Source organism: Orussus abietinus, unplaced genomic scaffold (genome assembly GCF_000612105.2).
Source record: "Orussus abietinus isolate OABI.00-Male unplaced genomic scaffold, Oabi_2.0 scaffold4, whole genome shotgun sequence".
Taxonomy (NCBI): domain Eukaryota; kingdom Metazoa; phylum Arthropoda; class Insecta; order Hymenoptera; family Orussidae; genus Orussus; species Orussus abietinus.
The window spans coordinates 1,518,718-1,545,142 of NW_019396014.1; the positions used below are offsets into that span (position 1 = coordinate 1,518,718).

General features: G+C 43.4%; 3 protein-coding genes across 3 annotated transcripts; 1 reads left to right on the forward strand and 2 right to left on the reverse strand.

Annotated features, from left to right (window-relative positions):
• Positions 1-6,141: 6,141 nt before the first annotated feature.
• Positions 6,142-11,574, forward strand: LOC105695775 (G-protein coupled receptor Mth2-like). The gene is made up of 6 exons (XM_012417680.2): positions 6,142-7,322; positions 8,600-8,847; positions 8,979-9,145; positions 9,351-9,581; positions 9,725-9,988; positions 10,074-11,574. The coding sequence occupies exons 1-6, from the start codon at positions 7,245-7,247 to the stop codon at positions 10,556-10,558; spliced, it is 1,473 nt and encodes a 490-aa protein (XP_012273103.1). The 5' UTR covers positions 6,142-7,244; the 3' UTR covers positions 10,559-11,574.
• Positions 10,894-14,595, reverse strand: LOC105695777 (inositol polyphosphate 5-phosphatase K). The gene is made up of 9 exons (XM_012417682.2): positions 14,368-14,595; positions 14,103-14,216; positions 13,947-14,024; positions 13,685-13,832; positions 13,347-13,522; positions 13,049-13,276; positions 12,802-12,955; positions 12,552-12,741; positions 10,894-12,343 (listed from the first exon to the last, which is right to left on the reverse strand). The coding sequence occupies exons 1-9, from the start codon at positions 14,391-14,393 to the stop codon at positions 12,171-12,173; spliced, it is 1,287 nt and encodes a 428-aa protein (XP_012273105.1). The 5' UTR covers positions 14,394-14,595; the 3' UTR covers positions 10,894-12,170.
• Positions 14,465-26,425, reverse strand: LOC105695776. The gene is made up of 8 exons (XM_012417681.2): positions 26,175-26,425; positions 24,670-25,059; positions 20,593-20,826; positions 20,239-20,396; positions 18,561-18,970; positions 17,047-17,124; positions 14,664-16,265; positions 14,465-14,523 (listed from the first exon to the last, which is right to left on the reverse strand). Exons 2-7 carry the CDS (start codon positions 25,057-25,059, stop codon positions 16,126-16,128), a joined length of 1,410 nt encoding a protein of 469 aa, XP_012273104.1. The 5' UTR covers positions 26,175-26,425; the 3' UTR covers positions 14,465-14,523; positions 14,664-16,125.

Consider the following 26,425-nt stretch of genomic DNA (forward strand, 5'->3'; position numbering starts at 1 on the left):
TCAACGACTCGAATAGCTCAGTGAAAGAGTGGTTGTCCGGCACAGGCGAGGGCGTGACATCGATTTCCGGTCAAGGATGGACATTTTTTCCTCCTACTCCTCTCGAAAATATTCCATTACGTGTGCCCGTGTTTGATAACGCGTGCATCGCGCTGAAAAAGAAAAATCCCATATCACAATTAAAATTCATTCTTACCCCGTTTGTCGTTAAGGATCATTTTTGTTTTTCGCTTTGTTAAGAAAATAAATACCTTGCCAGTGTGAGTAACAAATAGTTCACCGTTCAAATCACCTGAATCACAATGTCGGATTAGACGCTCGTGGAAGTAATTTTCAGAAACAAACTCGAGAGCTTAAATTACGAGTCAAATAATTGCACGGTGAAACATGCCGCCCGAGTACATAGGCGGGTAATTAGCGATACATATCATTACATAGCGCTCACTTCACGAGGTATATGTACCGTACTCGAGACGATCGATGGCGACCAGATGCGTATAGGACCCCTCATCATCGCCCGAGTGCTGTCGAAGGATCGGAATTCCGATCGTACTTATGTTAAAATTAAGCCAAGTGTACAGACACGCGAGTTGCCGTAACGAGAGATCCCTTGCGTCGAGACCGTTACAACAAAGCGCTTACAAAGTCGAACGAACATCGCTGGGATGCTCTCTCTCTCGCTGCCAATTTAAGGGTTGTCAAATTAAACCTACTTGACTCCAGTCCAAGTAGGATTGGTGAATAATAAATCCGAATACGTCAACTTGAAGATGCTTGAAACACGACACCTACGGGAGAACATACTTAATTAAACGACAAAATCCCTCAGAGTCCACCTGAACAATAGTAGACTTTCGCATTAAAGTATTCGTCAGGACCAGTGCTCGAATTTGTTAATAATGGATTTCCTGATTTACTCTCCTATCCATGTATCTTACTAAAAGAAAAAAAATATATGTATCTTTCTTTTAAGCATACATGAACCTGAGAAGTTCATTTTACTGTTAGTGGCGTCGTTATACATACGCGCACCTCGCGTCATGTCTACCCACCTGTTCTCCTCTCTCTCTTTCGCTCAGCGCTCAGCTCGCTCCGTCCTTCTCTCGCGGGCACGTTATTAAGGAGCGCCGCGTTACGTTTAGCGTCTCTTCGGGTCGCTCCACTTTTCTCTCTTCCAGGTGTAGGCTCGCCTAGTACTCTCTCCCTCGCTCCCTTAATCCCTGCAATAGGCAGTCTTTGAACAAAGTCTATGATACTCGGCGGGATATGTAGAACGAGGAGTGCAGCGCCGCGCGGTGGGATCGTTCCGTACTACGGCGTCCTTGACTCCTCCGAGCATTTCATACCATTCCGCCACCTTCGCGAAGGTTGACGGAATTGTAAGGGGGTCCACCCGCGAGAAAGGCCGCGATCGTACGTACGTACGGCGTCGCGACGCCGCACCGCGTCGAATCTCGCGCTCTGTGAACGGAGAAAGGAGATACTGTTAAAAATGTTCTCGTATTTCGAACGCTTTCGAATGCAACTGTATACTGAAATCCTTAAAATAAAGACAATGTTTCTCTTCAAAGCTTTGTATCCAAGATACTGGCGTTAACAATTGAATTTTTAGTCACATACATATTAGACAAAATAACGGCGAAGTTCTTCGAGGACAGATCTTTGCGAATGCGTTATGGAAATGGATTCTGAAAATCGAATAGGAAAGCGTTATTTAACTTTGTAACGATATCTTATTAATAAATAACCTTTAGTATTTGTGCTTTCATTCATTTTGTTAAAACCTCTGCAGTAAACATGAGTAGAAAACGTACGAATACGTTAAGATTCAAACGGACGTCACGTGACTAGTCTACATGCCGCCATCTTGGTCCGATTTCAATCGCCAGTTGGATAATGAATTATAATTTATTCGTCCGAATGCTCTTTTCTAAAGATCAATAAAACTTGATGCAAGAACTATTCCACGTCTCTGCTTTTAAAGAGTTAAACCGTTTCTTAATTTTACCTGGAACTTCCAAACTTTAATAAAATACCTTAATCGTGATCATGAAAATCGGACTTAGCCGACAAAGGCGCCATTGGATGGCCGAGCTCATGGCACATCATTTATTACCGCTACAAACCGCAATGAGGGAACGGGACGACCAGGGGGAGGCAGGTCGTTTCTGGTTGGTTGAACGTGGCCGGGTATGACCTTAGAATTCATAGACAGGAAAATAATTCCGTTCCCAGTGGGTATTGACATTCTCAATCTTCTCCCAAGCCTAAGCAAAGGTCATGCTCTCAAGATTTCCTGTCAAATTTCACGAATGTTCGCCATGTTCTGAAATTAGCAATCCACATAAAATCGTATCCATAATTAAATTGCTATTAAAAACGACAGTTAATGATAAAAAACAATAAATCAACTCTTCTGATTTGACGCACGGAGCTGACTGGTTTCTTTTACACGTACGTGTCGCGTGCCTATGATAATACATGTACAATACCTTAATTAAAACATCGTTCATCTCGTAATATACTTTATAAGTATTGCAGATCCCCACCTTATTTACTGAGAAACTTTATTTTCAAAAGTGACTACGATTACAGACAGATGACTCTGGTAGTCTCCAAAAACCGAGAAAATGTACCGATGCAGTGATCACGACAGTAGATAAAGTGAATTCCTCGCATTGGAGTTCTTAGATCAACTCACAGATGGCGCTGCGAAGATTTCCTTCGAAACTTAACGTAGACAAGTTTAAACGTAATCGAGACTGTTTACAAACTCAAGAATGAATTTCGCCATAAATCCGAAATAGATCTGAACGAAACACCAGTTTTCTTCCATGGACTACCAAGTATCTAAGAAACGTTCATCATGCATTGGGATTTATCAGGTCCTGGCTCAATAAATCCGAATTTAAGATTCGATTAAAACGCTCAGAATCGAATCTGCGTATTTATTAATGCGACTTAAGCCCGCCGCACAAGGTGTTCATTTTCTTGCTGGATAACAAGCAAATTATTATTATATTGTTCCCAAAATGTAAGAAGACTAAAAGTCAATCAGGGCACTTATTTGATCCGTGGACCACTTCTTCGCTTTAATATAATTTCTATAAAAATCCTTTGTAGATACCGAGTCGAACAGTGCTTAGAAAAGGCAGGACCAACGATGCGAGGCGATCAAAGCTTCCGATTGGCTCATCGCCTTAGCCTGCAGGAATATAAGCGGCGGATAAAAGGAAAGAAAATAAGAGGCATTAAATCGCCGAAAACCTGCAGGGCAGCCATAACTGCAGTGACGTCATTTTCAAGCACAGCCCCCTGCACAGTTGCCTGCGCGGCTCCAATCAAGCAATCCTGCAGGAAAACAAGCACCGTCTGAAGCGAGTTTAACAGGGTCCGGATCCAGTAAATTCCGCGTCTCCATCGCATCAATAATTTACGCGGATTCGATCCTGAGCGTCTCGGTCGACATTTAAATTCGAATTTACTGGGTTTCGACCCGATAGATCCGGGATTTAGGAGTAGGATGGAGATGTAGTCATTGTTTTAAATCACAGGTGCCCGAAGCGGGAACGCATCGACCAGTGAGCTAATTCGTTCAATCGTGGAAGACGCATCGCACGGATACGGAGAGTCTCGTGAGATTGATACGGAGGAACGTGCGATTCGTGCACGTTACGTGCCAGAAAGCGAAAACTCAGTCCGCACGCGAAGGCTTCGAACTCTAACGGGCCCTTGGAAAGAGGCACAAGGTCGACCTCGAAGTTCGCTATCTCACCGCCAGAGGACTTACGTAGACGTTCGATATCTCACCGCCGAGAGGACTTACGTCGACGTCGTATCAAGTGCGCAAACGCCGATCCTCCCCCGGCGAAAACTCGTAAACTCCTCCCCCGCAAACCACGTGTCGAACGTGTCTACTCTCGAATCCGCCAAAGAGACTCACGCGTGAACGCTTCTAGGAATTCTACTCGCCACCATGTGCAGGATGATTAATCGGATCGAAAATTCTCTTTCAGGAATCTCCTACGACGACTGCCCTCCGAGATATCCGATATCAAAGCCGACCAATCGCGTGCCGCGTGGAGGGCGCATAGAGTTGCCATGTGCCACCACCCACCGCCCCAAAAACCAGGATTTGCAGCAAAACGGTGCATCCTACAGGAATACCACTCGAACAAAAGTTGTAGCTCGTAACATTCCGTGCGACTTTTGTAGGGGACATTTTATCGTGGCTGTGCCCGAATTTGTAGAGATTCGCATTAAGTGGGTTATATATCGGGGTTTTTGGAGAATTAACGAGCGTGACGAAATTCGGTCGTTACTACTGCTACCAGTACTTCGCGTTGCATAATTCTGATGTCATTTCATTCAGAAATTCTCTTTCTTTACCGCACGTGTCAGCTCGGGAATTCTCATTACGTTTGGGAAAATATTACGCGGTGAAGCGAGCCGATTGTGACTCAGCGCATCCTTTTTCTTAGGGGAACGGGACTTGTCATAGCTCGGGCATTAACATCGAAGCAAGGCCCGGAATAAGAGGGGCATTTCTCTGGCGGTCCCATTCTCAGGTGGGAAGACCCAGTTGCGAAATCCTACTCTTCCGAAGATCAATCCTACCTACGCGCGTTCCCACGTCATTGGATTTTCGCTAAGAATCGTCATCGTTCTTCCACGCGGACAATTCCCGCCCCCCGGGTACGTGCGCCTCGAAAAGCACGTCCGCGTGACGTCACTCGTTAATTTTAAACTCGATCTCTATTTATTTAACATTACTCATTCCTAAGGCCACCTGTAGACGAGTCCCGTTCACCGGACCTCCCCAAATGAAGAGGCCTCCAAACCGACTTTTTACCCAGGAAGGTTACCGACATTGCAGTTTCCCACAACTCGTTATCAAGAACAAAATGACCCACATTGTATTCCCTGAAAAATGTTACACAATTCTCGAATGATAATTCTCTCGATGTGCAGTTATCAAAGTTAGAAATAGAGCTTTGTGCACTAATTTCAAGGAATTGCGAGAAACTGCAAGGTCGGTAAACATCCCTTAACACGCAAAACTCTCTTAACGTCCACTCGAGTACACGGATCAATGGCGAGCGCATATTTCTGAGTCCATACTTAGGAAACATTCCGATATATCACCTTTGCTTGAAATTTACCCGAGTTTTCGGGTAATTACATTTTACGTATTTTCAACCATTAAGTCACCGAGCGTTTCACCGTTTTTCGGGGAAAAGTTACTTTATTTGCGGGCCCACAAGGGTGTGCCAGTGCTAAGGAAAGGCGTTAGCTTCCCAGAAATTGATCGATAGCTCGATATCGCGGGCACCTCGCCCTGGCCGGGTTATGCCCTGACTTGGTCAGTCGTCATCGATCCTGTCCTCGGAGGTGTTCCCGACTTTAACCCCGATTTAGCCGTTCTCGGTATTTCGATCTGCGTAGACGCAGACCGTAGACGTAAACCTGGCGTTGAAAGAGCTGCGGTCCTTGACGCTACCCAGGAGACGATCCTCCGGTACTTCCTCGGTACTGGAAGAGCAGAACAATGCGCACTCGAACCCAGACATCGGTTACTAGAAATCCTTCCTAGAGATCTCGTAATTGTAATTCGTCGCAAGGGTGTAAGATTTATCCCGCTCGGCCTTTCTCTTTAGCAAAAATGCCATTATAACCGAGGGTCTATTTACTTGTAAATCGGTGAAAAGGATTCCCTTCTTTGAGAGCCTATTATTCCATATTACAGACGACAATGCGATTCGGTAACAAGGATTGCTTGGTTACCCTCGCTTTTAACTCTGGGCATACACGAACCTAAAAGCGACCTGAAAGTGATTAAACATTTCTTAATCCCCGGCGCACTATTGATGGTAATTTTTTCCTAATATGTGCGGTGTTCTTAAGAAGGCAAATTGATAGAGAAAATATTTGAAGGGCCGAGAGCGAATGGTCTGATTAATTATCCGCTGTTTCTACTGGGTATACCTTATTCCCTTAAGTGTTCTTCTTCGATACCGAGAGCGTACGTACGGGATCGCTGCCTAGTAGTACACGGCTTCGCCGCTAGTAGTACACTAGTACTAGCGCGAGCGAGGACATAAAAGCAAGAGAGCGAGTAGAGCACGAATCAGTTGACTGCGGTCGACTGCAGTCGGCTGCAGTCGGCTTCAACAATACTAATTCCCACCCGTCCTAATAATAGTGTTTTAGAGAACAAACAGTGTTGTACAGAAACTAGTGAATTAAAATTAGCCCGAGGATAGAACCACGTGAAAGACTCCAAAGCCGGCTTGACTGATGAAGCTGTAACCGGCTAATTAAAAAAAGACACTAAATTGGAAGTCACCGCCCAACAATACTGGCAGTATTACAACAATTCACTCAACAGACTGAACCGAACCTAGTCCGACCTTCCCCAACTTTTGACTGCGAGGAATACTAATTTCTGATCGCTGAAGAGTGACGGATTAATTTAACAAAGTGCGATATAGCAGTGAAGTCACGTTGCTGATTAACCCGATTTGGATTATTCCCTTGGATGTGGAATCTGGGTTATCTACGGATTAGACCAGTGAAGATAAAACCGGAATAAGAGGATCACCTTATCTGGTTCTTGAAGAAACTTCATCTGGAACCTGGTGCAGAATCTGGACTATGGAGTTGTTAGACCAGGCTATTGAAGGGCTATCTGGCATATCTGGTTAATTAAATTAATTAACGTTTAGCTCCAGGGAAGAGGTCTTCATCTGGACCGAATTATCAAAGTGTACCAGCCAATTGGATCATAAAAGACTCTGCCACCTGATATCGGATTCCACGGAACATTTCCTCGCCTAGGCCCGGATTAGATAGATACCGCGATTGTGCACAATCTAGTTTATCATTAAATCCGACCAACTAATTCAGTGGAGCCGGTCGAAATAATCGAGCGATCCTTTGCCTGATCTGGGTCACTAGGACGACCTTCTGGCTTACCGGGAGAGCACCTCTCGTTTTGAAATCCTGAGCCTCGACTCGTGATGACCGTGAGACGGAAATCAGGTGTCGATACTTCCCAGTATCAGCGAACCGTCTACCTCTATCAGGATCCCCAGAGCCTGTCCGGCCGTGTCGCTATGGAATCGATGGGTCAATCGATCGATAAGGCCACTCGTCCCGCTGATAAGACTCAGTCACCTGCCGCCAAACTTGGCCGAAATTTCGACTAGTGATACCTTTCAAAGAATCCGGTAGACGAAGATACTATGCACCGCCTCGTGGGTCTTCTTCTCGTCTATCTAACCGGAATGGTCCACACCGCGGAGATAATCCCGGTGCCTCTGGTAAGTTACATCTCCGAGGCCTGGGAAATCTAAACCCTGGAAAAGTGATAAAAATCGGGAGGATAAAAATTCCCGCCGTCACTTTTTCCCTGGATTTCTTATCTACCTCTGTTGGTACCTCTTGCGTACATTGAACGGCATCATTGATCATCAATCTTCATGGATTATGGGAGAATTGGCGCGTTCGATGATTACTCGGTAGATACTTCCTTGCGATATTAATAGTGGTACTATGATATCGGTGTAATGTTCCATGGATTTCAGTCATACTTTATCTAACTTCTTCCTGTGATGTCCGGAAAAATGTTGACGTTGAAGTACGCAGAAGAGTGCAGTTAGTCGGAAATGAAAATTCTCGGCACTTGACGTTCCGTCGCGGGGCATTTTCAAGGGGGATCCCCAGGAGTCGATAATTGCACAATGGAACAATTAGTGACGGATTATACACTTCAGGTACCCGCAATGCCGGGAATTATGCAAAGCGACCCTGAGGACAAATGCGCCAAGTCACAAGAGAAGCCTTTGCTTTTGCTGGCTCCTTAAAAAATAAAATCTCTTGACTCGTCGCTTGCCATTTATCAATCTGAAAACATTAAAACGAGATATTAATTTTCATGTCTATTTTACATTGCTAAGGAAAGTGACATTCTTGAAGATAGAAGCAACTCATTCGTTTCATATTTCTGGTATTATTTAATTAATTCAAGGTCGAGGGCAGTTGTATTAAGTAACGGAATGGTTTGACGCCTTTAACAGGAAAATTGTATGACTTGTTTTCCCTACTTCTCACTCCGTGTTTTTCTAGATCTAATCGTTATCGGATACTACACGAAGCCTCGGGGAAAACTCGGATTGTATTTTTAGTCCTGCTCGTTGATCTGAGTCTATCCAGATAACGTTTCTTCGCGGTTTATCCGACGTGAAAAAACCCAGACGCGGATAAATTCTTTGGGAAATCGTAACCGATTTACTCCGCGATAAGCGACAGTTAATGGCTAGGCATGCAATTGCGGTACCTTCGGCCAATAATTATGCCGACGATAGGGATTTTAAGAACGAGTCCGAAATTCCGATTTCCAGTCGCCGCATTAAAACACTCTTAATATTCGTACAGCGTTGAATACATGTTCCTTATATAATTCCATAAAGTATATATAAATATAATATAATAAAAAATCCAAATGGTTAATCTGAAACAAAATGGCGTTGCGCCATGATGTTCGACACTCTTTCCCTGAATTATATTCTGAAATCAATTTTCGCCCATTTCATTTCAGAACGGCTCAAAGATATTACCTTCGCACAGGGATCTGCCTCTTGTTGGAAAATGCTGTCCCGTGGGCGAGATCCTGACGAGAGGCAGGGATGGAAAACCAATTTGCCTGCCTTTTTCGAAAACGAATTCCTCGGCCATCCGCAGTTTTTCTCCGCTTTTCGGAGATTTCAACCAGACTGGCGTCGTCGCTCCTGGAGAACAACGAGAGCTCTTCGTGGCCATCATTGGAGATCCTTGCAAGTTCCAGAGGTACTTTAAATAATATTTCAAACCCTGCTCTAACTTAAACCCGAAAAAAAAAATTGTAATCAAAGTTGCATTACTCTCGATTCATATTATTGGCCCCTTTGAAGACATTTCCAGATTGATGTTCATTTTAGATACATGTTGGCACCGGAAGAGAGCTCGATGGATCAATATTACCTGTTGCTCAATGGATCCATATTCGCTCCAAGCCATGTTCCAAAAATGCTCCATCCTGGAGTCGACTACTGTATGGAAGTGGTCCCTAAAATGGGCATCAGAGTCCTCGTGTGCTTTCCTGAAGGTACATACATCATTGCTTAAGATTACCAAATCCTCAATAAAACGTTAACTAAATTACTTTGAGCACTCGTCTTTGCCAAAGTTATTGGAAAATACCAATCTCAGTTAATTTAATTAATGCTTATAGAGGAACATACTTCTTATTTTACATTCCTGAAAAACGGTCTAGCCTTGCCAGTGATGAAACAACGGATAACTATTTGCAGAAGGTGAACCGGTGAACGACTCCAGAATCATCTTCTACGCTTGCGGCTTGCTGATCTCTGTGCCCTTTTTGATCCTGACAATAGTGGCATATTCCATTACTCCGAGACTGAGAGATGTCTACGGTAAAGCGCTTTGTCACTATTGTGGCTGCCTAGCAGTGGCTTTTACTTCCTTGGCCATCGCACAACTTGGCAGTGGCCACATCTCCGACAGTTTCTGCGTATCAATCGGTAAAACTGCTATGTTTTAAAAATATTCCTTATAGACATAATTTTATATTTATAATCATATATCATACCGCAAACGCTTATAAGATACGCTCTTGAGCCATGCTACTTAACGCTAAAAAATTGATTGAATAAATCGTTTCCAGCCTTCGTCATCCAGTTCTCCTTCGTGGCGTGTTTCTTCTGGCTGAACGTGATGTGCGTAGAGACGTGGTTGTTAGTGCGTCGCCACGTCCGCCGGGATTCCAGTGCAAGGATGCACCCCAGAAGATTGTTCTTCTACTACTCCATCTGGGCCTGGACCCCCCCAGCTCTTCTGATCCTGGTGTCCATGGCAATGGACCTGAGCCCCACGGTTCCCACAACCTACGTGAAGCCCAACTTCGGCGAACAAAGCTGCTGGTTCAAGTGTAAGCCTGCTAGACTCTTGAACTCCAGCTCCCAGGTTCAACCTTGAACACCGACGATAAAAATCAATTATTTAAATATTTCCAGCCGACATGGAAGCGATGCCGTATTTCTACGTACCCGTTGGCTTCCTGGTGTTGGGGAACTTCGTCCTCTTCACCCTAACAGCAGTCAAGATCGCGAGTTATCAGCGTGACCTTGATCTTAGACGCCTCGCAAGGAACCAGGAGTCCGACCGCGAAGAGCAGAGGCTCTTCAGGAGATTGAAGCGGACTTTCTTCATGTGCTTGGGACTGTTCTTCCTGATGGGCATCAACTGGGCCATGGAGCTCATTTCCTGGTGGGCTGGGGGCGATGCTCTGGCGTGGTCAGCCTTCGACATGGTCAACGCTCTCCAGGGAGTCCTCGTCTTCGGGCTCTTCGTCCTCCGGAAACCCGTCAGGGACCTTATTTGGTACAGGATACAAGTTATCCGGGGAATCAACGTGGTTGAGCCGGATATCGAAAGCATGGATCTCAGGCTACTTCCGGTCGCCACGGATTCTCTGCCCAGGCAGAGGCTGGAACGATGAGTAGAGGTCCAGCGAAGCGACCCAAAATGTGCTTAGACTGTGTAACTATTCGTCCAAGTTTCGTTAACTGTTCAGGATGCTTCGAGAGGTAGCTCGAATTTCTCGCCCAATCCTGAAACTTACTCGGAACTTGCATTGTCTTAATATTAATATTAATCCATTCTGTACTGTTCTGTGTTAGGAGACGTGGTTTTTGTTACTCGATGGCTTCCAGTGTTTCACGCCGTGAAAGTCCCAATCTGTTGAGTGTTCCCTTGGGAAAGAATTCTTTGCTCTGCCGTCTGACAATCCGAATCAACTGGTAATCGCGTAAAGTCTAAGAAGAGTAGACATCGTTCTCAGAGAAATCATTTATTTAAAAATCATCCTTGATGTCCATAAAGTTACCCCGGTAAATAAGTTCATTCATTACTATAGAATCCATTGCTCTATTTCATTATCATTGAGATGTAATTAAATCATGTGGAATTTAATTCAAATCGTGCGTACCCTGTTTACTGGCGAAAGGGAACTTAGCTTACTCGTTAACTCAATTTGCTAGCATACAGCAATGAGTGTACATACACAAATGTCAAAGACAGCAGAAAATCACATTTTGGACGAAAATATGCGTGGATGCTAGAAGCAAAATCTGGTCACCTACTGTTGCGGAAGAGGCCGATTTTCGTGTAAAAACCAAATAACGTTACAGCGTAAGCAACGTCTGTTCCTACACCTTGCTTCCTATTTAGTTTACTCGTCCTAGACTCGACATCAAACGGAATCGCCTCTAGTATGAGCCACATTGTAATGTGAAAACTGCCACTGTGACATTGCAATTTACAATTGCAATTGCGCAGGCTATTACTGGCACGACCAGTATATCCGAATCGAATAACATTAAAGTGTTAAGAAATTAACAACAGGCCGTTTAAATGGTCCTCGCAGCTTCGGATTTCGCCGATTAACGCATCGCGAGCTCGAAACTCTCGCTTATTTATATCATACATAATAAATTATTGAAACAAGTATTACGAAACAATGAGTAATGCCGTTCTCCTCGCGCCTTAATACTGCCATTCCTTAGAATAAGTCAATCTTAATCCCTTGATTATCGTAAATAGAAAATCGAGGAATTAAAACGGCATGGTCCTAAATCCTTCATATATATTCGCGATATATTTTCTCTAACGCGGTAATAATTAAGCTATAAAAATAAAATATATAAATATATGTATATATTTGTTCGTTTGTCAACAAGAGCACATTCTGCAATTAACTGACCAAATGTAAGCTCCCCTAGAATGTATTGCCCTAGATTCATAAGTATTCCCACGTGCCTCCAAACGCGTTACCAACAAATATTTTAAGCTCTAGAGTGTAGAAAATGATGCACCCTGATACTCAGCACTCTTAAAATATGAAAGACGATTCAATGCAATGTGTGTGTAATAACAAATGACCTACGCGAGTAGTCAGTACGCGATTTACGCGTCCATGATGTCGATTCATGAAGTCTTTTATCGACAGTCATTCAAAGGTTGCGATTTGCAGAAGTACTTCATTTTCAACTCCGCATCGTCCCTAGTGTGCGAAAGATATGGATAGAAGTGTCATGTAGGCGAATCAATTATCAAGCTAGCCTTTTGTGTCCTGGAAACGGAGGACTCATCCCCAGTATTCCTATTATATCATCTCGTTGAGAGACATACACTAAACGGTACATTTCTTGAGCTTGTAGAGTACTATCGCTGAAGTACATCCTCTCCGATAGGGCATTTGGCTGGTCGCCTGCGGATGGCTTTCCTAAAAATTAATAATTTCAATTCGTTAACTACTTTCTACTTCTTCTTGGAATAAGACTGCAAAAAAGCGAGGCGACATTTAAAGATCTGTTAGCAAGGAATTTAATCGCAATTCATAATCTAGAAGATTTTGAATATCTCCTTTAATTAAAATCAGAAGTGATAGTAATTACATGTATTAATTTTCATGATATGAAAACACTTCTTACCTCGCCCTACGTATTCGTAAACTAGGTAATCATCGAGGCTAGAGAATCCATCCGTGAAGAGTCCTACCCAGTCTTCACCCGAAGAACTGACATTACCTAATAATTTGTACGAGATGGAATTTTCATCATCGATCCACCATGCAGTCACAGGTTGAAATTCTACTCCATGGTCTTCGATATGTGATCGTACCTATGGTGATAGACTATTGTTTAGCAAAGAATGATGAAAATGAGCTATGGTTTGTCTTACCGTTATGTCGAACTGCCCACTAACTGGTTTATGATCGGATTGCACATAACTGGAATGACTGCTGTAGCTGCGCTGCGTTGCTTCTAATTTAATATCTTCGTAAACGTCTGAATTGACTTTGTATAAAATTCTATCCGTCCAGGACGGTCTTCGCCTTTAAAGAAGCATTAAAATATACATGCATTAGAAAACACAGAACTACACTTTTGGTCTGCCTGAGATTGTCATTAAACATGTTAGCACTTACTTCATGTCGAACTCTTGAGAAGCGAATTCGTATTTGTAAGTTGGTGGGAATGTAATGTTATTTTCATTAAGTTCGGCGAATGCTTCACCACTGTCCCTAACCGCTTTCAGTTGATCACTGGCTAGCAGGAAATCCAACTGGTTCTTCTTGACTAATGTGTCAATTGACATAGAAGTGAGACTCTGTCCATTAAGTCGAAAATTTAAGTCACCAATCCAAAATACAAAGCTGCAGATAACGTCACATTATTATTATATTTAAGTGAATGCGATCACCCAAAGTTAAAATGTTTACAAACTCATGATAAAAGATGTTGGTTGTATCAGGTACACTGAATGTGTGCTCTCTTAATATCGTATTGTAGTCGGAAACTCGGTCAGCCAATAAGTGATCATGTGGCGTCAAATGACAGTTTACTACACAGACGCTAACTCCATAAATATTAAGTCGCATACCAACTGCTCCCTTGTTACCCTAGAAATAAAACTGTGTACCATCAAAGCAGTTATTAATTTTGTAAGTTATTTTCGTTTTAAAAAATACTGAAATCCATACAAGAGACGGAACAATTATTGATTGTGTAAATCTGTAATGAACGTTGATTATTTTATGATAAAGTAACCATACTTTCCTTACCCACATTCCTGCAAACCCTGTTTTTGTATATTGTGTTTCTATCAGTCTTAAGTGCGTAATATGCTTCCTTAAACAGAAGAAATTTAAAACAAGACCTTGTAACCGTTGTGTACGTATTTTTACATAACCGTGCTCCTTCAAAACTTCCCTAAAACAAAATACAGAAAAATGAACGTAGATAAATTCTTCAAAGTATATTTTTTAAATATCTTTAGAGTTCATTTTTACCAGTCTTCTATGCATTTAAGTCTAAGAAACTTACTTAAATGCTTTGGTCCATGGATCGTCGAAAAACATATCTAATACCATGTTTTGCGGTTGAGCTTTAACCTCTTGTAATCTGTAAAATAATATCCACATTAGTAATATAATTCCTCGTTACATTCCGCCGCATTCCAAGTCATACATATGCATTTACCCCACAAAATAAAAATCTGGCAAAGATTGATTTCCGTTATGTGAGATACCTAACAGCTGATGCAGATCCTGTTCTGGATATTTTGTAGCAACGTTCCATGTTACAAAGTACAGCCTGAAAAACAATATTGGTCAGTCCCCGGACAAAATAATCAACATAAAACGTAAACAAAACAATTAATCCATAACCTAAGTCCTAACATTCAAAGTGCGAGCAATTTATCCTCGCATCCATTAAAACTAGTATTAACAGTGATATGTCTTACCTGAGAAGGCCAATTTTGCTAGCCATGTTTAAATATGTAAATCGATGCCTATTTATATCAAGGGTCACCTAACCTCACTTGGAGGTTCCAGGGGATTCCGATTAAACACGAGAGAGCATGTAATCCACTTCACGTATTTTGCCGATAATCACATATCTAGTAAATGAATCAGCAATTATGAAAGAACGTTAAAATGCCAGCGATGCCAACAATACCAAGTTGTCATAGACAGCCAGCAGTTTATCCTAAACCTCAAACAATGGAGTCTCCTCTGATTCCGCAATCACTGTGCGTACATTCGTTCACATTCGTTGGATGATCCCGTAATGCCCGCAGTAATCCTCCTCGCAAGTCATATTAAATAATTGAGCGCTGCGCAGTTGTTTACATGCAGATGTTTACCACTGTTTGGCACGGTTTATAGGTTAAGAATGATGGCCACGTGACGTCACATCAAGATGGCTGTGGAATCGCGGCTGCGTCGGTGCCTTTAGGCGTGACCGTCTTTATGTAGGCCGGAGATTAGACACCTGGCTTGACCGACATCATACAGGCCGGAGACAGGTTTCATAAAATCGCATTCGTTTGTACGAGAATCAAACGAGGGTGCAAACTGAACACAGGCATTATTTTCAAGTCCAGTAAAATATATGGATCTCGGCAAAGTAATAAATCCAATAATAAAAGACTCAACTGACCCTAGTGGCTCTTTCATAAAATACATAATAAACTAATACAGACAGCGAGTGACGTTTCTTCTCATTTGGATCTCTATAATCTATAAATCTCTAGTGACACGTTTATTATTAACTAAACGCACTCTAAGTACCTTCGAAACTGTCCTCGGCTGATAGTAATAGGCGCGGCAGAGTTTCGTGACTCGTCTTACAGCTTTGTGCCTGCAGTACACGCAATTTAAATTGTACTCGTGCTTGCACGCACTAGGCTCGATGTCAGGAGTACATGTCCGAGGTAAACCAAGCCCCGGGTACTCATGCAATCATTACACATTACACGATTTCGCGCGACATGCATCTCTACATTTTACAACCGGCGCAACCGCTGGGGGGCAAAAGTAGAAGACTGCTATTTACACGAGCTGTATCTACACTGCCATGTCGGGTGAAAATGTAGCACGTACATAGTCGAAAGAGGAAGGTAATAAAATACGCATTGCTAAAGAATATACTAATTGAAGGACACATTGCCGGAGAAATTCCTGTAGACTGATACGCTCGAAAAGATCCACGACTGCTACACTTTCTAGCTATGCCAACAAGTTTCGTGATAACGGTATGCGGTGTAAAAAAGCGTTTCTCACGAAACTCGTTCGGGATATAATATGAAACAATTATCGCATAGAAAATTTCTCCATGTGTCGCTTTCTTGGGAAAATCGACGGAAAATTATATATATATCTATCTCAAACACCGTTCGAACCGTCGATCTCTCCTATGAACGTAATTTTCGGCTTTAACGGTACACGATATGAAAAAAATGTGCAGACAATTTTTTTTCTATGCATCATTTCGAACAACTTTCGTAGGAGACTTTTTCTTCTATCGAGTACCCAGAAAACGAAAACCGCATTCGTATCAGGCAGTAGACATTGCACTTACAAACACGTCGCTTAATGCACTAATATATGTATAACAGTAACATTTGTCATAGTATAGAGTCCTGTAGAATTTCAAAGAAATTCAAACGCACTGTCATATCACTCGCTGTGAACGTATCACGGCTAAAAGTCTTATATATTTAATAAATCATTCCAGGGTGGGCCCTTTGAAAGAAGACATTCGGATTGGCGGACAACGTTGTGTACAGATTTCCAGAATCTTCTGGCCTCAAGTACATGCCTGGTGGCAAGACGAAGGTCTCCATCGGTGCGTGTGTGTCTGAAAAGAATAGGAAAAATTAGTATGAATTTAATAAAATGAAATTAACAAACCTTTACAAAGGATCCTAAGAAGAAAACATAACTACCCCCCAAAGGCGTTTAACCCCGTATCTGATTTTTCCTCTATAAATCTCATTTAAAAATGTCTGACGCTTCTCACCTAGCGAGGTTATGTTGCCTTAATACGCCGTAGCAAAAGAAAAAAGGGAAAAGAAAAAGAAAAACGAAAGTAACATGTCGCGTCACGCGCATTGTTCCCGCGGTTGGTCACAGCATTCAACCTCGTCGATATCGGAGAAAGTTCGTAGGCGTCGGAGAAATGTCGTCATCGAAAACGTAATTTTAAACACACACGCACGTAGAAATGTCTACCAGACGAAAGACTCTCGCTTCGTTCGGCAACGACGCATTTAACGGGACTTCGACGGTCCCCTCGCGTCGAACAGGAAGTGAACGATTAATCGCGTATAACTTTTCTTGAAATAACGTAACTTTTCCTTTTTCCCATGCTTTAATCAAACTCTACCCTTCGTAATTTATGGCAACATGACGTAGGTAATATTTCACGGCGTAAGCCTGGGAATTTAGCGACGACTACGTCGTTTCGTAAATTTCGCCAACACGTCGCGCGGCACGTTCCTCGCATTCGATAATTTCGCCGATTAAATTTTCCCATCTCCCCTGATCGTTTGTTTATTACTGTCGAAAGGGCACTTTTTTATCCAGAGGATATTGCGCAGTTAATCGCGCGTGCCTGAATTTCCTTCTAGGATTCTTACCTTCCGAGTAAACGGGACTCCCTCCGTGCCGGCAAGCACTGCACCCTGGGATTCCAGAGGAGACCAACGCCACTCGATCTGCAACCGGAATTGCGTTAATAAATTGAAGAGCTCGCACGGGAATTAATAAAATCCACTTCTACTTTACGAAAAACGAGGGTAGCGCAAAAACCGCGTACAAATAGGGACGCATAAACCTGAAGTGGAAATCGGTCGGAAAAGAAGGACGCCCGAATCAAGATGGCGGAGGCGGGCTGGTTAATTGCAGACGTATTGCTCTCCGCCCCTGAAAATGCTTTGCACATCCCACTTGATTAAGTATAGGAATTAATAAGCAGTCTGATACGATCTGTTCAAGGAGATCGAATTAAATGTAAGCGTTAAGATACACTTTTTCCAATACCGTCGTAGACATGGGGCGCGAATCAAGATGGCGGACGACGCTTCCTTCGTCTCAGGCGAACGGACCCGCAATTCGGCATTTCGCGCTTGCATCGCGTATTTTAAACCCGGTCTGCGGGACGGAGAGAAAGGTGGACATCCCTCGAGCCGAGTAACTTAACGATGCCAGGAATCTCGAGCACGCACGCAAGCTCGGAAAAGATGGAGAGCGGATCACTCGGAGAAATCTCCGGCGCAGGAAGTGGCTTTAAGAGCCTTTAGGCCGGACATTAGAGCGTGCGCACGCAACCCGAGACACAAACGAGCGATATAAAAAGAGACCGTTCGCACCGTGGCTGGGACGCGTGAAGGGGGACCAGCGTGTCCACTTAGGCGGCCATTTTAAATTGCCCTCCAGAAGCTCCGTTTAAAACTCCTCTCGTAGCGTTTCACAAAAACTCCTAATACCATTAATTCGATATCGAGCGGATGGGCCACCGACGGACATCCTATAATATTGAAATTGAAACCATGCCCAGGGGAAATCCGTCTCTGTCGAACATGACGGGCGACCTAGCTGCACTCTGCCCGCCGTTTCCCCGGCCAACTTTCCTCCTATAATAGGAAATCTCTTCTGCATCTCCATTTATTGGGTCGAAGCATAAGTTCGTGCGATTTAAAGTGAAACCTCATATGGTACAGTAATACGAACACTGGCGGATATGAATGCCTCCCCTGCAGATACGTCATCGCCTGTGCAGGATGGAAGGGCATTGATGTCTCCCAGTGTGCAAGTTCGCACGTCATGAAAGTGAATCGTTTCCGAAGGTGAAACTTTTTTTTCCAAGTTGATTAATTTACAGTCATATTAGTGCTCGAGGATTGACAAAATTTGCGATAAACAATTTGGCCAGCGCCAGGGCGTTATTCCGCCGATGGATTATTGACATTGAAAATGAGATGAAAAAAAAAAACAAACAGAAGTTAATTTGTTCGTTAATGAAAAAGACCCAGAAACTTCTGCCTCGACCTAGTACATTAAAGGTGACGTAAAAAATTGCATAAAAAAAATAATCGGCATTAAGTGCAGTTCCTATTTAACGCCTCCGTTAATTTTAGGGCAGCGGACCCACCGGCGCTCTGGTAGTGCATCTTCCTCTTCAGGGACGCCGGGGCCGGCTTGAAGTGGAAGAAAGATGGCGAGTATCCACTTGCGGGAATGGAGCTGAGCCTCTCTTCCCTGTCCCGGATGACCGCTGCGGCCACCGCGGCGGATCCGTCGCGGCCCAGGGCGGCGAGTTGCCGACCCTTCGGCAGGAACATTGTCAGGAACACGAGAAGGGAGGTTCCCAGGAGGCCGTAGGCCAGCCAGGCCTCGCGGGTCCCCTCGGAGGCCGTCAGGGAACCGATCCCACAGGACACCCAGACCGGCAAGGAGATGCCCACCGCTAGGCCGATGAACGTCGACTCCCGGTAGTTGTCGCGCACCCCTCTGGCCCTTACCGCGAGGCACGCAACGGCGATAAGCAGGGTACCTGCATACCTGGAATGTAGAAATAATCTGCGATATGTAAATTACCCGGAACAAGGGGTTCCGTTACATTGTAATAACAAGACCTGCCACATCTCCGACATATACCGAATTTTTCTGCCATCCCTAATCGAAATTTCAGTCTTTTCAACCTGACCCCTTCCGGTCCCGTTTCACTCTATATTCCCTACTTTGAGAAAGAATTTCATCGAACCAAAGAAATATTTCTTTCGATGGTACCAAAGAATATAGCTTGTTAATTCAGCGAATAATTATTTCACTCAAATATATTGGATGGATACTGGATAGAACTTTTCTCCGAATCTATATGGGGCGAATTGAATGTTGGCGATGGGTATAGACTGGAAATTTGGAGATTAGTGGTGAAATGCAATTATTTCTTTATGTGAAATTGAGATTCCGGAGGTGCGGATTTAATCACTTCTTTCGGCATCTCCCGGAGACTCGGTCGTGGGATCGAAAAAGTCCCGAGGGAATCGTTCCAAGTACCTCTTTCGGCCTTGCACGGGTATTAAGAAGTTTGGGTACTCGGATACACCCGGCCGTTACCCACACTTTGCGGGTAATACGCGGGCAGTCAAAATAATCGCGTAACGAGTACCCACTCTCGCCCTCGATGCCCCTTTCGTCGAGTTATCCAATTAGCCGCAGACCGTCCCGTTATTAAAACAATTGAAGTAATACTCGATTCTCGGACACGACTGACCAACGACCAGGTAATTGGGTAATCGGGTAGCAGGGCATTGGGTACCCATTACGCGGCCGTTTAAGACTCGAGTATCCCCTCGTTGCAACTCGAGTTACGCCCAGAAGCCTTGAGTACTTAAACACTCCCTGAGATCCTGGCAGAGGATTTTTAATCGAGACTCCCCCCCAGATTTCGACACTTCGTCATTAAATAGCCATCGATCACACATCTTCCCCAGGAACAAAAAAAAATAACAATAATTCGAGGGAAATTCAATTGAACCGTGGTTTAAAAAAAATTGTTCAAAGTGCCCAGAGTTCCCATAAAGCTGAAATTAACAGATAAGATCTAACGACCACGTCGAAATTTGAAGAGAATTAGCCCCAGAAAATCGTTCCGTCCAGGAAATCAGCCGTGGGAAAAATGTCTTTCCTCGTCCTAACGCAAGTTAAGTTATTCAAGTAAAGGGGTAACTTACGCGTAATCTAATGCGCTCCCGTATGTAAATAGGACTATTTACAATGGTTATTCGAAGAAGGGAGATCGAGTCAAGTGGATGATGGATCCTTACCCAAGAGAGGCTACCGTTTGGCCAAGAGGAGTCCTGCAGCCTGGCATATGTAAATTACTTTCCTGGTTTTGCACCTGAACCACCGCAGGGGGATCGCCGTAGAACCATTGCCCGACTATGGTGACTTGAACCAGCACCGCAAAAACCAGAACCAGCGCCTGCGAGGTAACGATACCACAAGTACTTTCAGAAATTCTAAACGATTATCGGGATTAAATGGTATTCTCTGGAATTATCGAGAAATATCCTTTAATTACTTTTAACGGTGTGTGAACCACTTGTACGGATTATTCGTCCATTCTTTAACGTAACATAAATCTGCACATCCTTGCTGGAGAATAATTTTAGCATTACCTGATAAGGAGCCGGTAGGTACACTCCACTGTTCAGAGACAACAGGAAGACGCACTTTACAAGGAGGGCAGCAAACACCAAGGCTGCCGGCAAGCCCACCATCCTCAAAGCGGCACACGAAAAAGGGTTAGGAGTCAAAGAAGGCGCTGCTGAGAGTCCTGCTAGCAAGAAAAGTCCTAAGAGCAGTGCCTGACCAAGAAACAGGTGTCTTCTGCTGGGAGCCGCCGCCCTTGCCTGCGAAAGACAAAATGTCACGATGAAATCAAGATCATTTGCCCTCAACATAAGAAAGCACTGGAAGAAAATTCCATATATAATTATTACTATTCCCTCTATGCCAAACATTTCTGTAAAGAGACTCGGTCGACTGCGCGCTCACGTGCGCGTATTTGGCGCGAAACTCAACCGAGCGCCACGCCGAGGAAAATCCACGTTTTCACTCAAGCTTAACATAGAAAGTGCCAATTAAACGGTGGATTGTAGGTGGCTGTCCGAATTTTCAATGTACGCATATCTGGGGCAGGAATATCACGATCAACCGTCTAGATTATAGAAATATTCCAATGAGCCTGTTCATTTTGTTTGTGCCTCAAACTGGATCCCAAGTCCACACAGCCGAAGAAATTTCTATTTCACATTCGCCGCTTGTTGATTTTTAACAGTCACATCGAGTTTCGATTTCATCCGCGCCCACGTTGGTTATTTGTACAATGGCGGACATGAATGCCTCCCCTGCAGATACGGCATCGCCTGTGCAGGATGGGAGGGCATTGATGTCTCCCAGTGTACATTGGCGGGCATGAATGCCTCCCCTGCAGATACGGCATCGCCTGTGCAGGATGGGAGGGCATTGATGTCTCCCAGTGTACGCGAGACGAGGACTTCAGGAAGAAATGTCCATTGGGCGTGCACCGTTATCTCCATAATGGAATTCTCTAGGATTACAGGCTCAGCAACCGTTACTTCGGTATTCAAAGGACACAGAGGTGGACACCCATCGTACATCCTGCTTAGGTTGGATATCTGTTACTCGAATACATTATAATAAAATGGAAATATCAGTGCCAAGCCTTAGCGCGCGCCGGAGGTGATATCTACCCCTATGTTAAAGAAAATTCATATTAATAATTTATAATGATTTTCCCTCACATATCCATACGCGTTCGGCACTGGTAGTTCTTAATACAAAGATAAAAGTAAATAGTAATTAAATGTAAGAAAAACAGTGATTCGTTTCGAAAAATACATAAGATGATATTTACCCCTATTCACTCGTTATATTATTATGACGAGTAATATTACATTGACATATTATTATGAATAATCTGGATATTTCTGATAAATAATAGCTGCTTGCCTAAATTAAATGAAATACCCTCCAGGCACTTGGTTTCAACTATTCACCCATAGAGACGAATTAATCCGGAGCTAAGAACTGCGTCAAAAGAAACCGCTAAAACACGGCAACTCTTAAGATTTATACAGCCTCAGCTGATTGATCAATTTGATCGGCTCAGGCTGATCAATCGATTACGCGGTTTTTCCGCGTTAGGCGCTTTCTTTTGCTCGTACGGGAACGGCTTACCAGTCGCGCCTTTAATCAATGAGCTGCTTTCACTGGTCGGCTAATTAACCGATTAGCCGATTAGCCGATCCAGATTATCTTCCGACTACTTTGGATATTTATAAACAGCGTTACGAAACACCTGAAAAAAAATCTACCCTCGCACACGGGAAAGTTACGTAACATTAAGCAGTAAAATTACTTAATCGTTATTATATACATTTTCAACATTTCATCTAATGAACACCCAAGCCAAAAATTTAACGTCATATAAACGTCATGGGCGTACGTGATCTGGACCATAATACGATATGTTAAAACAGAAGGAACTTAGTAAATTAAATGAAGCTGAAATATCTGTCGACAAACTGAATCTTCAATTCATTAATTCGTTTAAACTTTTAAACAATCATTTCAACTTTTTCCTTCCCAGAATATCGAGCAACGCTTTCCCCGCTTTCCAAAAAGAACGAGAGAGCTCACATCCTGTAAATTCGCCCGGTGAGAAGTTTCCTCGAAACTTCTCGGCCCACTTCTTAGCGAAGGAATCTCCCTGTTCTCGTTTCTCTCTCTTTTTTTTTTGCTTTTTTCATTTTCGCGGATTCCGAATGAAATTCAGTGACCTTCCTGTTAAGAGGCTCGCGTGCGCGCATTTATCGGCGAGAATCCGAAGGCTTCCGTTAATTCGAGAAATCACGAGGCATCTCGATTCTCACTTGGGTAATTGCCCGATGGACGAAGGCAAGTACTCGAGACCGAAAGGGTTAGGCGGAGCGCAAAGTGGATCAATCATTCGACCGAAAGAGATCGGCGATCTCTTCTCTCGAGGATCGTTCCATAGAGCGAGCACTTGGCTTGTAATCGGTCGAGGACACCGGGAGGGGGGGCATCGATTACGATGCAAATCGTCTCCTCCCTCTTCGATAATCCCCGAGACAAGAATCGAGTCGTCGAGTTTCCCTTTGGAGAGTTACTACGGATCGAGGATCGGCGGAACGTAATTCCATTACCATTGTAATTGGGTAATTACACGGTAAACGGTACAAAGTGTGGAGCATCGACTTGGGTTTTACGATTCACGGTGTACCTCCGACCGAGAATTATTATTTCTGGGGTAAATAACGGAATTGAAACGAGCAGGAAGCGTGTGATAAATTGGGCCAAATCGTGTTTTTTTTTCTTTTTTTTTTTAAGGCATTTCCCTTTTCTTTCCATTTTTCTACGGGCCTAAGAAAATATACCGGTGCAATAAAGACATTCTTTTAGGAATTTAATATTCTTGCCAGGGAGCCGTGGATGTAGAGTGAGAATATTATATCCATAGTTAGATTAAACGTACATACGTCAGAATAGAGTTTACCGAGTGGAAGTGGAAAGTGAAAGATTAATAAACAAATGAACGGACCCCCTACGGGGACGACAAGGCGAATCACTGCACTCTAAATACTCAATTACAGTTGGGATGAAAACAGTTCATCTTTCTATAAATATTATATAAAAACTGTCGGAAAGTATTAAAGTAACAGGACCTAAATCTCGGTTTCTCGAAGTTTATGGCGATGATTATTGGAGCAGATCTGTCCGAGTCTTCGCGTGGAGCAATTACGGCGCCATTAAAACACGGTACTACGAATCGATCGCGGTACCTTCCCACGAAATAACGTAGCTGTAGGATAAACAGGACGGAAATAATATTTTTTTTAATCTTCAAGCACGTCTAATAGATTCATATTTATGCATAAGTCCTGTGCATCTAATATCATTTCCCTCTATTGGCTGGCTAATGGCTGACGGCGACGCGACCTCTTCTCCTCACGGTCCGCGCATTGAAATCTCCATTACTCCAATTCCGCAAGCGGCTGCTCGGGCGGATTTCATCCTTTCAAATCGCTCAAGCGACACCGGTCAAAGATGGAAGCGACAAACGGACATCAGCAGGACATGATTGCTTTCTCATTACTCCATAAATCGGTTCTTAAAGTCTTTTTTTTATCCTTACAAGTCTCGAGCCCGCCAAAAGAAATAAATACCCAAATCGAAGCAAAGAATGCAATCTGCGAACGTAACGCGTGGACAAACTTTTCCCATGAAATTTTCTTTTTGTAAAGTAACGGAATACTTAAATAAAGAGAGCAAACAGTGATCAACAGTTCCACAAAAATACATTATACAATTAACAAACGGCTCGTTTCGTATTAAAAAAAAATTAATTTCTAGGTCTTCACAAACTCGTGGATCCAATAACTATCGCGTTACTCAGAAAAGGCGAACATCATTAGCGGCGGAGGCGTTCTCTAACGTATGCCTTTTTAACTAAACATTCAGTAATCTAGCACGAAACGTTCGTATCATTCTGTTTTTCCATTTCCTGCCTCTTTATCTGTCTCTCCATCCGTCAAAACCCAAGCCAAGCAAAATGAAACCCGACATCCGCCTTCAGCGTCTTCAGCGCGTTCACCAAGGTGTCGCACGAGCGTGACACCTCCTCCGTTTCGGTGGTTGGCTCTACTGACCTTGAGCAAGACGAAGACCTCGAAGCCGGCCATGAGGAGCATGGTGGCGGCGCTGAGAGCGGCGAGAGGAAGAGCCCAGGGCTGTTGTCTCAGCAGGGGTTGATGAGGGACAATCGTAGGCCCTAAGCCCCTGGTGTCCTCGACAGGAAATCCGGGCCTCATGGGTGGATGATGACCTCCTCGGAAGATGGAGATGGTCCTGTTGGGGGCGGGGACGCTGACCACGCTGGCCACGCTGGCCACCCCGGAGAGACCGGGTCTTCCTTGCACTTCCGGTACCACGAAGAACTCCGTCGAGAGTTCTTGTCGCTGGACCGGAAGTTGCTGGGAGCTCGAGGACCCTGCCAGCAACGCTGCCGCGGCTGATACCAGAATGGGGCACGGCTTCATCTTTTCCAAAAAAATAAAATAAAATAAAATAAACAGAAGAAATATTAAAAGAATATTACTATTTGCAGAAAAATAATTTGGTTCGTTGAAGAAAACCCGATTGATCCCGGTGAAATGAATTTCAACACACGTGGCCGAAATCGTTTGCTTAATATTTGATTATTCGTATTAGATATATTTTCTGATTGAACGATATTCTATTGTTTCAATGGAATATCTTTTTCCGTCTCCTGTGATATTTAGGTATCAATAGGTACTTATATTACTCGAATTGATATGCAATTGCGTTGAACGGTAAGCCAGGCCTCTCAGTGGTCAACCTCTCCTCGAGTACATCGCTCTTCATGTGCGCGCAATTATTTATTTACGGACAGTCGGACTTGTCCTTCGGCAAGGCCGGAGACATTAATGCCAGGTGAACGAGCGTTTAATGGGCTACTTAATCGGACGCGTTTCTGAGTTTTTACCGAATGCAAAGAGGAGGAAGGACTAGGCCCAAACGAGAGGAGCTTTGCATCGGTGCAATTGCTGCGAAACTGTTAATACCTGTAACCCATCAATTGTAGGTACGCGCTCCATTACCGAGACAGTCGCCTTATCGTCCTCAATTATCCCCTGAATTTTAAGTGTCGTATTATAGTCAGGTTTTGCGATGAAATTATCTACTCTGGAGCTCGGAACGAGATTATCCGCATTTAATACATACGTTTACGTATGATTATTGTCCTCACTGAGTTGATTAGAATTTAATTAAGGAAGTTCCAAGAACGTACTATTCTCACGAAGTCATGCACTGTAATGGTTATAACCTTCGTCAATGAACAAATTCGAAAGAAATACCAAATCTTTTTACTGTAACTGACGGAGGTCATTTCGATCGGTCCCATGTCAAAGAGAACATTGTTCTTAGTTTAAATATACTCATTTTCTTATTCTCAAAGTACTGACAACTTTCAAACCGCTTAAGAGATGTATATAATTCTGTCTGTATATAAATGATATTAAAGAAAAAAAAAATTATAGAATAAATCTCACTTATATTCGGGGGAATTTGCCAATGGATTACTTAAGTATATATTCAATTAATATTTCAAGGATTTATATTAATACTTCACTATGTAGGTCGGTTCTCCTTCCGTCGAGTCTCGGCTTCACCGCGTGAAGCTCCATTTACTCCATCTACTCCATTTACGCGGTGGCATTCTCCGAGGAATAGGAAAAGGCATTCCGTCGATCTCTCTTTCTTCCCTTCCTTTTAGTTCCGCGTTGCTAATCGTCCTCGACATCTCTTGATCCTTGGAAACCACCCCAATCGTTGCACGGAATCCTTATTAATCACTTTACGATCTCCATTGATAAACTTCGA

Excerpts from the sequence above, each read along its gene's own strand:
- LOC105695776 (XM_012417681.2), bottom strand. The coding sequence starts at position 25,059 with ATGAAGCCGTGCCCCATTCTGGTATCAGCCGCGGCAGCGTTGCTGGCA. Across the intron at positions 20,397-20,592 it reads ACCTACCGGCTCCTTATCAG|GCGCTGGTTCTGGTTTTTGC; the intron begins GTAATGCTAAAA and ends GTTACCTCGCAG. Across the intron at positions 18,971-20,238 it reads CAAACGGTAGCCTCTCTTGG|GTATGCAGGTACCCTGCTTA; the intron begins GTAAGGATCCAT and ends TCTACATTCCAG.
- LOC105695775 (XM_012417680.2), top strand. The coding sequence starts at position 7,245 with ATGCACCGCCTCGTGGGTCTTCTTCTCGTCTATCTAACCGGAATGGTC. Across the intron at positions 8,848-8,978 it reads GATCCTTGCAAGTTCCAGAG|ATACATGTTGGCACCGGAAG; the intron begins GTACTTTAAATA and ends TGTTCATTTTAG. Across the intron at positions 9,582-9,724 it reads CAGTTTCTGCGTATCAATCG|CCTTCGTCATCCAGTTCTCC; the intron begins GTAAAACTGCTA and ends AATCGTTTCCAG.
- LOC105695777 (XM_012417682.2), bottom strand. The coding sequence starts at position 14,393 with ATGGCTAGCAAAATTGGCCTTCTCAG. Across the intron at positions 13,833-13,946 it reads CCATGGACCAAAGCATTTAA|GGAAGTTTTGAAGGAGCACG; the intron begins GTAAGTTTCTTA and ends ATTTTGTTTTAG. Across the intron at positions 13,277-13,346 it reads ACCAACATCTTTTATCATGA|CTTTGTATTTTGGATTGGTG; the intron begins GTTTGTAAACAT and ends CGTTATCTGCAG.